This window comes from Antechinus flavipes, chromosome 6 (assembly GCF_016432865.1).
Source record: "Antechinus flavipes isolate AdamAnt ecotype Samford, QLD, Australia chromosome 6, AdamAnt_v2, whole genome shotgun sequence".
Lineage (NCBI taxonomy): Eukaryota > Metazoa > Chordata > Mammalia > Dasyuromorphia > Dasyuridae > Antechinus > Antechinus flavipes.
The window spans coordinates 208,904,953-208,918,566 of record NC_067403.1 but is presented as its reverse complement, the minus strand read 5'-3'; the positions used below and the strand labels follow the sequence as shown (position 1 = coordinate 208,918,566).

At 34.9% G+C, this 13,614-nt stretch overlaps 1 protein-coding gene across 5 annotated transcripts in view; it reads left to right on the top strand.

The window, feature by feature from the left end:
- STK33 (serine/threonine kinase 33) overlaps nucleotides 1–13,614 on the top strand; it is a 243,098-nt gene that overhangs the window by 156,784 nt on the left and 72,700 nt on the right. For all 5 annotated transcript variants that reach the window (XM_051964325.1, XM_051964326.1, XM_051964322.1 and 2 more), the window contains one exon: nucleotides 6,791–6,895. In XM_051964325.1, the coding sequence (XP_051820285.1) occupies nucleotides 6,791–6,895 (105 nt within the window). The remainder of the gene's footprint in view (nucleotides 1–6,790; nucleotides 6,896–13,614) is intronic.

Genomic DNA, 13,614 nt, shown 5'->3' with positions numbered 1-13,614 from the left:
CAGACATTTATTACCTGTGTAACCCTGGGTAAGTCACTTAACCCTATTTGCCTCAGTTTCTTCATCTGTAAATTGATTTCGAAGAAGAAATGGCAAATTGAAAAATAATTGAACAAGATAATAAGACCTCATAAAACTATTGAGAGCATCAAATGAGATAACACCTAAGTATTTATAGAGCACTGTTTTGTAAATAGCATTACCAGATAACTGTCAGAAATTATTACTATTATTATTTCAATTGCTGCCTGATGATAGCCTTACTTTCTCCTGCCTGGTCTTCACTCCTTATCTTTAAATATTCACTCTCTTCCTTTCCAGACTACTTGTCCATTTCCTCTCTGCATGGAATTTAGCTAAGCATTTCTTTGTCAGATGGATCCTGGGTACCTGAGACTTTTAATCATTATTTTTTGTTTCTGTGCTTGCAAGAATAAAATGCAAACATTATTAACTTAATGATATATTGTTTCTGGAATCAGCATGATATAAAATACTTAGGAATAAATATAGTTTTTTGTGTGTTTTCTTTTTGTTCACAAACTGAGACAAATAACGATTTTCCTAAAAATTTCATGAAAATTGGTGATAGACAAATATAATTATAAAGTCAATAGTGAAGGAAAGTGCTAAGAATCAGAAGGATTATTTCTAGTTAGAGAGATTTCAGTTCATATAGGTTGATAAAACTAGATGTAATTTAAAATGTCACTAGTAACTTTAGTTCTGTCAAAATTAAGCAGATGGAAATGAGAAAAGTTCACTAATCATATTTCATATTTAAAAAATCTGTCATTTCGGTTGATATGTGAACTCCTACCATTGATACAGATTGCAATGTACAATTGTACTTTAATAAACAATAGAATGAGATGCTGTGGCCTACAATCTCTGTACACTGAGGGGCAGCCTTCTGGAGGTGAACACATCTAACCTTAGCCAGTGTGGTCCTCAGAGGACAGACAGTCTATCTCCAGAACATATATTTCAAGCTTTTCTAACTTGAGAGAGCCAGCCATAACTAAAGCCTGTCACAACCTTCAAGAATTCAGGGTACTGAGAAAGAATGAGAGGGAAAGTTGGGGGGAGGAAGTTAGTATCAATGACAGCTAATGTAAGTGTCCTTCTAATTCTAAATTTTGCAGTGCAGAAAATTAGTGAAAAAGGAATGTAAGAAAAGTAAAAGATGCTTTAGTTTTTCCTAGAAGTTTAGACCTAACTGGTAAGGAAAACTAAAGACTATCTCATCTAAAATCCTGATTTTAAAGAAGAGGAAATCAAAGACTTAAGAGGTAAAGCCAATGTTATATGGCTAGTCAATTGAAGATTTAGACCCTGTTCTTCAATTGACTAGCCATATAACATTGGCTTTACCTCTTAAGTCTTTGATTTCTAACAGGGTCTAAATCTTTTGAGTCCACTTTTAGCCACCTTCTCTATCAGGCTTACCTCTAGTTTATATGGAATGATTTCAAAAATACAAAATGTAGATAACACAGACACACAAAAGAATATACCAAACCTGAGGTCTTTTCTTAAAATCAAGATGAATTGTATAGAATTACTCCAAAAACCATGGAATCTAGAACTAGAAAGCACCTTAATATATAGAATATCTGGGCTTAGAGGGACTGTAGAACATGTAATATCAGAGATGGAAGGGATATTGGAGATCAGCTGATTCAAACTTAGAATGTCTTTTTTTTTTAATAACTTTTTATTGACAGAACCCATGCCAGGGTAATTTTTTTTTTACAACATTATCCTTTGCACTCACTTCTGTTCCGGTTTTTCCCCTCCCTCCTTCCACCCCCTCCCCCAGATGGCAAGCAGTCCTTTACATGTTAAATAGGTTACAGTATATCCTAGATACAATATATGTGTGCAGAACTGAACTGTTCTCTTGTTGCACAGGGAGAATTGGATTCAGAAGGTATAAATAATCTGGGAAGAAAAACAAAAATGCAAGCAGTTTACATTCATTTCCCAGTGTTCTTTTTTTGGGTGTAGCTGCTTCTGTCCATTCTTGATCAATTGAAACTGAGTTAGATCTTCTCTTTGTCAAAGAAATCCACTTCCATCAGAATACATCCTCATACAATATCGTTGTCGAAGTGTATAATGATCTCCTGGTTCTGCTCATTTCACTTAGCATCAATTCATGTAAGCCTCGCCAGTGCTCTCTGTATTCCTCCTGTTGGTCATTTCTTACAGAACAATAATATTTCATAACATTCATATACCACAATTTATTTAGCCAGTCTCCAATTGATGGGCATCCATTCATTTTCCAGCTTCTAGCCACTACAAATAGGGCTGCCACAAACATTTTGGCACATACAGGTCCCTTTCCCTTCTTTAGTGTCTCTTTGGGGTATAAGCCCAGTAGAAACACTGCTGGATCAAAGGGTATGCACAGTTTGATAACTTTTTGAGTGTAGTTCCAGATTGCTCTCCAGAATGGCTGGATGTGTTCACAATTCCACCAACAATGTATTAGTGTCCCTGTTTTCCAATATCCCCTTCAACATTCCGCATTATCTTTCCCTGTCATTCTAGCCAATCTGACAGGTGTGTAGTGGTATCTCAGAGATGTCTTAATTTGCATTTCTCTGATTAATAATGATTTGGAGCATATTTTCATATGGCTAAAAATAGTTTTAATTTCTTTGAGAATTGTCTGTTCATATCCTTTGACCATTTGTCAATTGGAGAATGGCTTTATTTCTTATAAAATAGAGTCCAAACTTAGAACTTTTTACAGAAAAATATTAAAGTATCCAGAGATCAAAGTCTCATAAAATTGTTAGTGACAAAGGCCAGACTAGAGCCACAGTATCTAGCTTTTTTGTCCACTGTCAGAATGTGAACTGCTCTTTAATCCTAAATTAAATTATTCCTCAGATCCCATCATTATCCTCCCATATAATTTTCTAAGCTCTGAATTAAATTCAAAAAAGTGATTACTGTTTATTGAATTTGAATTATTTAATGTGGAACCCATTAAGGGTAATAGAAAGAAGACTAACACTATGGATTCAGTTCTTGCCTTTAAGCTCATAGCTTAGTTTGTCGAAGTTCCCACATTGAAACAGTATAAGAGTGAGGTCTGCTTAAGATTGCAGAAGATTGCTTAATAGTTTTGTGACTTTGGTCAAATAACTTAATTTTTCCAGATCTCAGAAAGATTATCTTTGAGGGTGAATCAGATGAGGGACAATTATATAGTGAAAAGATCTCTGTATCAATAGTCAGAGGGCTCTTGGTTAAGATTTTAATTGTATTCATTTAATTAGGCAAGTAATTTCACTTTTCTAGATCTTTATTTTCTTATCTGTAAGATGAGGAAGCTGGACTTAACCTCCAAGGTTCCTTCCAGTGTTCAATCAATGATCCTTCTTTGATCTCTCATAATTCTAAATGTCTTAATATTTGCTTCCAAAAGATTGAAATCAACTCTTTCAATTTTATGAATTTTGAGATTTGGGAATTATAAAATAATTTAAGAGATCATTAAATTCAGGAGTCAGCAAACTATGTTCTGTGAGCCAAATCTTGCATGCTACTGTTTTTGTTTCACCAACAAGCTAAGAGCCATAGTTTTCCAATCTCTGATCTAATTTGCTCCCCTCATTTTTATAGATATAGGTATATCATTTTCTAGAGATACTGGAGATCATAGATAAGTAATTTGTCCCTGTTGATGGTCAGTGGCAAGGATGAGATTCCAAGTTGTTTTCTAGCCCTATACTCTAGCTCCTGGAAGAGAATGTTTAGATATCCAAATTCACATTTAGATGCCCTTCTCTGGTATATTTATTTGTATTTTTAAGATTATCCCACAGAAAATGACCAGACTTGGTACAAAGTAGTGAACCCTTAAAGCTATTCCAGATTATATAAAGAACAGATTTTTGGCAAAGACAAAGGACCCTTGAGAAGGTAAATCCATGGAGAAGTGGTTTGCTTAAGGTCATGTAGGTAGTTAGAAACAGGACCATAATTCAGATGGCCAGCTTTTCACATCATTTGGCATTGAACTCACCATTTTGGGAAGAGCGGACATAACTGGAGTCTCTTAAATTGCAGGGTAGACATCAACTATCTTAGCAAAAACTCAGCTTTGATTGGAAATAGTGTCTCCTTCCCTTCTCTTTGCCTTTCTTCCCTCTGACCATGATTATTTAAAAAAGAAATTAGCCAGGAATGCAAGCTCCTTCCAGTACAAAATAAAATAATCCTGGCCTAAGGGATGAGTTTATCATTGAGAGTCAGAGGGAACCAAAAGAAACCAGACTGAGTACAGATTTGGTGTCAGTCCCTGCTTAAGGCCTGTTTCCCTTTTACTATATTTGTATAAGGCTGCAAACATATTGTTTTGTTTATTCTCTCCAAGTGAGAGATAGCCTAGAAAGTAATTTTTTTTCGTATTCTTGTGTTACTCTAAACAGAAGAATAAGTATTATTGTGAAGAAAAACTCAATTGAATAAATTGAAACTGAGAATTTGGGTAGGAGAAGGGAAAAAATTAAAGCTATTCAAATTTACAGAGGAAATACATAGAAATTCCTATAGTGCTTTACAAAGAACTTCTGTCATAGAAATTCTTATTAGGACCTAGTACAAATAGTATTATACCCATTTTGCAGATGAGGAAATAAAATCAATGAAGATAATTGCCAACATCACATCACTAGTAAGTGTTATGACCAGAACTTGAAGCTAGGTGTTCATACCCATCAATTCCATTGCTTTCTCAGTTTAGCTAAATTTGGCAAACATTCATCAGACGTGCCCCCTATGTACAATACTATGCCAAGGGCTATGGATATAAAGGCAAAGATGGACAGTTTTTGATCTTAAAGAGCTTGTACCTTAAAAGAGGGGGATATGACATGCACAGAGATGTATGTATATTACAAGGTGTGATGGGGACATAGGAAGGATGAAGACAGAGTATTCTAGGGAGTAAATTTGAAGAGAGGATACTTTCAACCAAGGATATAGGGAATACTATATGAAGGAGATGACATTTGAGCTAAACCTTGAAAGAAGAAAGCTATGAAAGGCAGAAGTGAGGAAACACATTGCAGATTGCAGATGATTTGTGCACAAATGCATAGGGGCAGGAGAAAGCATTCTGATTTCAGGCAACACTAACCATGCGGCCTCTCATCTAGTCACATGTTCTTTATTGTTCACTTGTTTCGGTCATGTCAAATTCTTCCTAACTCTATTTAGGGTTTTCCTGGCAGAGATTACTAGAGCTTTTTGCCATTTCCTTCTCCTGCTCATTTGACAGTTTCTGGGGAAACTGAGGCAAACAGAGTTAAGTATCTTGCCTAGGCTTGCACAGCCAGTAAATGTTTGAAGCCAGATTTGAACTCAGGAAGATGAGTATTCCTGATTCCATGCTCAGTGCTCTTATCTACTGGACCACCTAGCTGCACAATTCCAATACTCTGCCATTTTACAGATGATAAAATGGAGACCCAGAGAAATGGCATCATTTGTTCAAGGTCAAACAACCAATAAGCCGTTTTAGATCAAACATTTATTAAGCATCTACTGTGTGCCAGATGCTGTACTATGCTGTTGTTGTTTGTCCTTCATTCTTGAAGAAGAATCATTACACCAGGGATATGATGCATGATATGCGAGTGAATTTGATTTAGGTGAGGGAGGGCTGCGCAAGGTCACCCACCTCGCTTTCCCCTCCAGAGTCATCTGGATCCAGTAGCAAGATATAGATTAGGACAACTGGCCTTCAATGTAATGGGAGGCTTTGGTCTTTTAAAGCTAAGGTTTTTAATAGGTTTCAGTTTGACTGAGGCAATACCCATTCAGTGATTAAGGCTAAGTAGCATTTAAGGCAAAGAATCACCTCTATACCTAGTCCAAAAAAAATCTAAATAAATAGTCGCTATGCTATACAATACAAGAAACAAAGAAAGGCAAAAGACAGTATCTATCCTAAAAGAGTTTACAATCCAGTGAAAGAGAAGTCTTAATCCAACTTCCTTGACCATTCTGATATTGGTTAAATATAAAAATTTTGTCAAGCAAGAGTGGTAAGTGAACCAAATCTTATCCAATTTTTCCTGAATTTAGAAGTATAAAAGAGTTAAATGTGAAATAAGTCTTAAAAGGTAATTGAGCTCAATTGTAGAGGTTCTTAAATGGTGAACTCCTTACTTAGTACTTTATATTGTGGTCAATAAGGAGTCACTTACGATGTTTGGAAAAGAGAAGTGATGTAAATGATCAGACGTGAATCTGATAAGGAATTTTTAAATTTTATTTTAGACTATTTTAGAAGCTGTATGAAGGACAAATTAGACAAGGGATAAGCAAGTCAGAGGGGCAACAAGTTCAGTGATCTGGACACGAGTGAATAAGCTCCATTTATGATTGGAAAGATGAGGATGGACATGGCAAATGTCATAGAGCAGAATTGATGGGACTTGGCAAATAACTGGATGGGGATTGGAAGAAGGGGAAAGGTGAAGGATGTTTAAAAGGGCAGACAAAGATATGTAGCAGTAGCAGCAAAAAGAGCGAAGTTAGGATAAATCTTTGTTCAACTCCAGAGTCCAGATTACACAGAATTTGAAATTGACCAGAGTAAAAACTGAAAGGGATCTAATTTTAATCATGAGGATGTTGCTGTCACCATATGAAAGAGAAATAGTGTGAAAAGATAAAAGAGATAAAAAGACTATGCACTTGTTACCCAGAAATAGGTTGAAGTGACATTCTGATTTCATTTCGTGTTTCCTCATCAATTAAGGCTGGAAGCTCTGCTGTGAGATTACTTGAACGGGAGGTGAGCATCCTGAAAAGTGTGAACCATGATCATATCATTCATCTAGAACGAGTGTTTGAAACACCCAAGGTAAGGTTGCAAGAGTGAGAGTATTGTGAAAATTGTAATTAATCCAGAATAAACATTGTTGGATCTTGAGGTAAAAAGAGTAACCACAAATGCCTTACCAGAGAGAGGAAGAAATGGAATCTCAGATGGGTTAGGGCCTTCTTTATAGTTGGTCAGACAGCCAAGAAAGTGGCCATACTGCTCTTTTAACTCCAAGACCTCTGTTCTTATTATCATGCTACTATTCCATGTTATGAAGGATTTCCTTATTTATATATGTGTACCTTCATGCAGTCAAGACTTATGGGTCCAATAATGTCTCCAAGTAGCACAAAGGGAAAAAATGCCTTTCATGTTGAAACAATCTCACATGCAGTTGTAATTCCTTTGAGAATCAAAGATCATGGAATTTTCTAGTTCTCATCACCCAGTCTCCCTTATCCTTTCTTTTTCTTTTTTTTTTTTTTTAACAGACAAAGAAGCTAAGGACCAAGTGGTTACATATTGAATTGGTAAAAGAATAAGAGCTAGGACTAGACCTTCTGACACTTAGAATAGATCCCTTTCTACCATAAAATGCTGCTCTTGGGTTCTGCCCATTTATGTCTTCAGAGGTACACAGAATTTTGCCTGATGCAAGATGATGAAGTAAGAGTACTGTTTATACTCGACTAACCAGCTATGATTATGATTATCATATTCAGAATATGAATTCTCTCATTGCAAAGGGAACAAAGGCTGGGTAGGCCCTACAAAGATGTGCCCCTTTAAAAATTTTAATTAAAATTTAATTTAATTTTTTAATTCCCTTCACATTATTATAGTTTCATTCAAATACCTGTTGTTTTCTGCTCTCCCACTGATTGGCATGGTGATTTGGGGCTTAGTTTTTCTGCTTCATAGAATAATAGAATTATAGCATTAGAAAGGGCCTTGAAGAAAATTCAGTCCAATCCTCCCACCTCCCGCTACCACCTTGTCCAGGCTCTGTTTTACAGATAAGATTCAGTTCTAATTGCCACATCTTATGAGGAACATTCATAAACTGGAGCACATTCAAAAGAGTGTAATCAGAGTGATGAAGCTCCTGAAATTTATGCCACAAAGAGGGTTCTTTAGTGTGGAAAAAAAAAATGTCTTCAAAGAGCTGAAGGATTGTCTTGTGGAAGAGGAATTAGATTTGTTCTGCTTGATCAAATAGACTGAAGGAGTTTTTAACATGGAATCTGTGAACTTGAATTCTTTTTTACCCCAAGGCAATTGGGGTTAAGTGACTTGCCAGGGTCACACAGCTAATAAGTGTCAAGTGTCTAAAGCTGGGTTTGAATTGAAGTCCTCCTGACTTGAGGGCTGGTGCTCCGAACTTAAGTTCTTTTAAAAAATATTTTGATGATTTTTCTTTCAATATATATTAAAACTACACTAAAAATTAAAACTACATTAAGATTTTTGGAAGGACATCTAGGTAGTAGCACAGTGGGTAGAGTGCTGGGGATAGAGTGAGGAAGATTTCTCTTCCTAAGACATTTACTAGTTGTATGACTGAGCAAGTTACTCACCCCATTTGCCCCAGTTTTCTCATCTGTAAAAATAAGCTAAAGAAGGAAAGGTCAAATTACTTCAGTATCTCTACCAAGAAAGTCCAAAATGAGATCATGAAGAGTTGGACACAACTGAAAAATGACTTAAGCAAGACTTTTGGAACACCTTGCATTTATATTTTAGTTTATTCATTAAAAATAATACTGCTGGAAGGAATCTACAGACTTCACCAAACTACCAGAAGAATTCATGACACTAAAAAAAGAACCCTTGATTTAGAACCAGTTTGGGGCTAGATATTTGGAAAACTTCTTAATAATTCTTAAGCAAAAGTACAGTGGCCTGCCTTTGGAAACAATGAGTTTTCTACCCTAGAGTTCTGCAGGATGAAGGGGAAAACTACTTACTAGAGATGTTAACAAAGTTTATTCATGAATAAGGACTTGGCAATCAACGAAGATCATTCTACATCTTTAAGTCTTAAAAACTGAGCACACTAAATAATCTCTTTTCCAAGATAAATGGCTCTTTCAACTTGTCTTTTGATGGCCACATTATCCTGCTCATCTTCCTTTGGATACATTCTACTTTTAGAACTTTGTCATTTTGCTTTAAAAGGTTGAGGACTCAGCTAAAACCAACACAACTGGGTGATTATAGAACCAGAAATTGATCCTTGGCCATTTCCAAAGTTAGTGTTCTGCCCACTGTACTGCTTCTAAGACAAACCCATGGTATTCCATGTTGTATACAATAGTAATATAAATGGTTGTGCTTTCAAAATGTTAGATATTTTGGTTATCCTTCATAAAGGGAAACAACCAGTTCTCCTTAGCATTCATTATTTCTGAGCTATCCACATAAAAGACTTGATAATTATTGTTACCTTGTTGCCACCAGGAAAATAGATGAATTTATAGTGTTTATTTTTTTAGTCTGAAATAGCTGAAGGAAATTTTAAGAAAAATTGGCTTACTTTTAGAATATTTCTGTGTCCTCACATTTGTGTTGTTTGCCTTTAATTTAGTTAGGCTGGCTGCACACATCCCAATATGATTAGCCTTATCATTTGAGCCATCTGAATGATTGATGGAATGACTACTTGATTGATTAGGCTCCCGTGATTGGTATTGATCCCCCAAACTGCCAATATGACATGATCAGCTGTGCTGTGGTCCAAAGCACTCTCTGAATAGAGACATTGCCTTAGTTTAAATAGATGTTTCTGAATATCAATTAGCCAAATTCTTTTCTGTTAGTGGCATTTTCTTTTCTTCTCAAATTTCATTTAACTATACTGTCATTTTTTTTTTGCTGAGGTAATTGTATGTAATACATATGTTTAAATATATGTGTATATATATACATATACATATATATGTGTATATATATATACACATATATTTAAAATAAAATGCATGACAGATTGGACTATCTAAGTGGGCTACTTATCACTTTTGGTACTAATGAGATTGAAGCATGTCTGATTAGTGCTATCAACCAAGAATATGGGCCCCCCATAGAAACTTTTTTGATGACCTTTGAAATGGATTTGGACAATTAAAAAGTCTAGAAAATCTGGAGACTTCTGCAAGCCATATTGTAAGAGTCTAGGAAGTCTTGACTATACCTACAATATGAAAACACATTGGCCTCTTGTTTTTTAGTGATGGGCATAGGACCGGAAGGTAATCAGTAGCTGAGGAGACTCTGACTTTTCTGTCTCTTTCTCCTAGTATTCTAGTAGCTTTTTCCTTATTGCATTAATTCTTCTGAATTATTTTTTCAAATTACTTTACTTTTTTGGTTTTTTGGTTTGTGTTTTCTTTTGTAATATGCTAAACATTTTTAAATAGTTTTTTATTGACAACATATACATGGGTAATTTTTCAACATTATCCCTTGCACTCACTTCTGTTCTAACTTTTCCCTTCTCTCCTTCCACCCCCTTCCCTAGATGGCAGGCAATCTCATACATATTAAACATGTTAAATTATATCTTAAATACAATATATATGAACAGATCCGTACAGTTTTCTTGTTGCCCAAGAAAAATCGGATTCAGAAGGTAAAAATAACCCGGGAAGAAAAACAAAAATGCAAGTAGTTCACATTCTTTTCCCAGTACTTTTTCTCTGGGTGTAGCTGATTCTGTCCATCAGTGATCAATTGAAACTGAATTGGATCTTCTCATTGTCGAAGATAGCCGCTTCCGTCAGAATACATCCTTATATAGTATTGTTGTTGAAGTGTATAATGATCTCCTGGTTCTGCTCATTTCATGTAGCATCTGTTCATGTAAGTCTCTCCAAGCCTCTCTGTATTCATCCTGCTGGTCATTTCTCACAGAACAATAATATTCCATAACATTCATATACCACGATTTACCCAGCCATTCTCCGTTTGATGGGCATCCACTCAATTTCCAGTTTCTAGCCACTACAAAAAGGGCTGCCACAAATATTTTGGTACATACAGGTTCCTTTCCCTTCTTTAATATCTCTTTGGGATATAAGCCCAGTATTAATACTGCTGGATCAAAGGGTATGTACAGTTTGATAACTTTTTGAACATAGTTCCAAATTGTTCTCCAGAATGGTTGGATCCATTCACAACTTCACCAACAATGCATCAGTATCAACATGACTAAAATTTAATGTCTTGCCTGACTTCACAGGTATAATAAATATTAAACTGTTTTCAGGGAGGTGTGATGGCTAAATTTTTTTATGTGTAATTGGGAAATAATTTTAAAAAATTAAAATTTATTTTGAAATATAATAGAGATATATGTGACTTGATAAACAACACTTCTTTCAGATGGTCTGTATGCTTAAGAAACCATATTACAGATCAAAACATTACTTACCAAATAGAGTTGATTATTTTTTTTCCTCAATAGTATTTTAGTTTTCCAAATACATGAAAACATTCAACATTCATTTTTGTAAGACTTTGTGTTTCAAGTATTTTTCCCTCCTTCCCTTACCTACCTCCACCCCAAGACAGCAAGTAATCTGATATAGGTTAAATATGTACAAACTTTTTAAATGTATTTCCATATTTGTCATGTTGTGCCAGAAAAATCAGACCAAAAAGATGAAAACTATAAGAAAAAGAAAACAAATAAACAAATAGATAAAAAGGTGAAAATACTATGCTTCAATTCAATTCAATCTCCATAGTTCTCTCTCTGGATGAGGATGACATTTTCCATTGCAAATAAAGTTAATTATTAAGACCTATTTCCATCAAGAATTAAGTTGGCCCAACTTATGGATTTATATATATTTTTCAAAAGTGTTGATTGGCTAGAATCAGAAAACCCCTTCCTTGTTCAATACTCAGTAAATATTCAAGCAACAACAAGCATTTGGATCATTATGCAAGGCATTGTACTGTTGGGAAGTAATAAAGATCACTAGAACATACAATCTGAGTTCAAACAGTGTACAATCCATCTAGAATCATCTCCACGTTTTCCTTAGCAAGTTGTGATCTACTTCGTGCCTTCATACTCCAAGTAAAGGGAAAACTACTCCTTCCTCCATCAAGCTATTCTTCTTTTAGACAGCTACACATTGCAACTAATTCTGCTACCTGGGGCCAAGTGGAATAAATCTGGTTCCTTTTATGTAGAGTAGTTTTTCAGATATTTGAAGACATTGTTGTGCTCACACAAGAGTTCTTGTTTCCAGGTCAAAAATACATAGATCTTTTATCAAGGCAGAATGATGATAGCACATTCTTTAGTGCTGTCATCATTCCAATCTCCCAATGTCCCTTCCTTCATTCTGGACATGATGGCTTACAATGTAGCCTTGGATAGCATTCAGTTTTTGGTCTGATACTGTTTGCCCTGTCATACTGTTGACTCATATTGAATCCACTAAAAAATGATGTGTTTTATTTTTATATTATATGAATTTCTGAATATTTCCCTCCCCCTTATTTGCCTCTCACATAGCAAAGAGTTAAAAAGTCCAGCTAATCAGTCCAGCAAAGAGTTAAAAAGTCCAGCAAAACCAACTAGCATATAGTCCACCTCTAACAGTATATTCAATATTCCATATTCAGATTAACTTACCTCTGAAATGAAAGGCAGTGATGAATTTTAACAACTTTTCTCCAGGTTCAAGAATGGAAATTATAATTACACAATATTTAGATTGATTTTATCATTCTTTCAGTTTACATTGTTGTAATCATCATGTATATTGCTTTCTGGGTCTACTTGCTTCTCTGAATTGGGTTACATAAGTCCTTTCCTTGAGTCTGAATCCTTCATATTTTTACAGCACAGTAATATTCCATTACCTTCGTGTACCTCGTTTAACTATTTCCCAGATGACATGTTCTTCCTTGTTTCTAGTTCTTTGCCACCACAGAAATGCTGTAATGAATATTTTTCTCTTTATGGGACCTTTCCATTTTTGTTCTCCTTGGGGTATATGCTAGTAGTGGAATCTCCAGGGTGAAAGGATACAGATATTTTATTCATTTTTAAAACACATAATTCGAAATTGCCTTTCACAATGGTTGGACCAATTCACAGCTCCTCCAAGAATGTATAAGTATCTCTGTTTTCCCATAAGGCCTCTAGCATTAAATATTTCCAGCTTTTGTTATCTTTTTCAGTTTTCTGCCAATATTGTGTTAATTTGTATTTATAGTATTTGGAACACTTTTTTCTTATGGTTGCTAAACACTTTTGAAAATTCTTTGATCTTATATTTTGACCACATATCCATTGGGAAGTGGCTTCTTATTTTTTATGTTTTTATTAATTCCTTATTTACACATTGAATATAAAGACCATATGAGAAATGTTTAATGAAAATATTTTCCCAGGTATTAATCCTTCTTTCCCCCTAGCTTTTTAGCTGCCTTAATTTTATTTATGTAAACCCTTTTCAGTATTCTGTTATCAAAATTATTTTATCCCTTGTCATTCCCTCTATCCCTTATTTAATTGAGTTTTACCCTTAGTCATAGTTGTGATATATATATTTTCATCCATTTTCTTCTTATTTTTATGATTGACCTTTTCTATTTGTCAAGTATTTATTTGAAACTGATTTCCCCTAGAGCTTTTTCACAAGAACTTACTACTTATTTGTTCATTATGCTGGACTCTTGAAGTTATTTTTTGAACCTAAGGGTACTCCCTTTGAATTTCATTTTTTTTTCCATTTAGC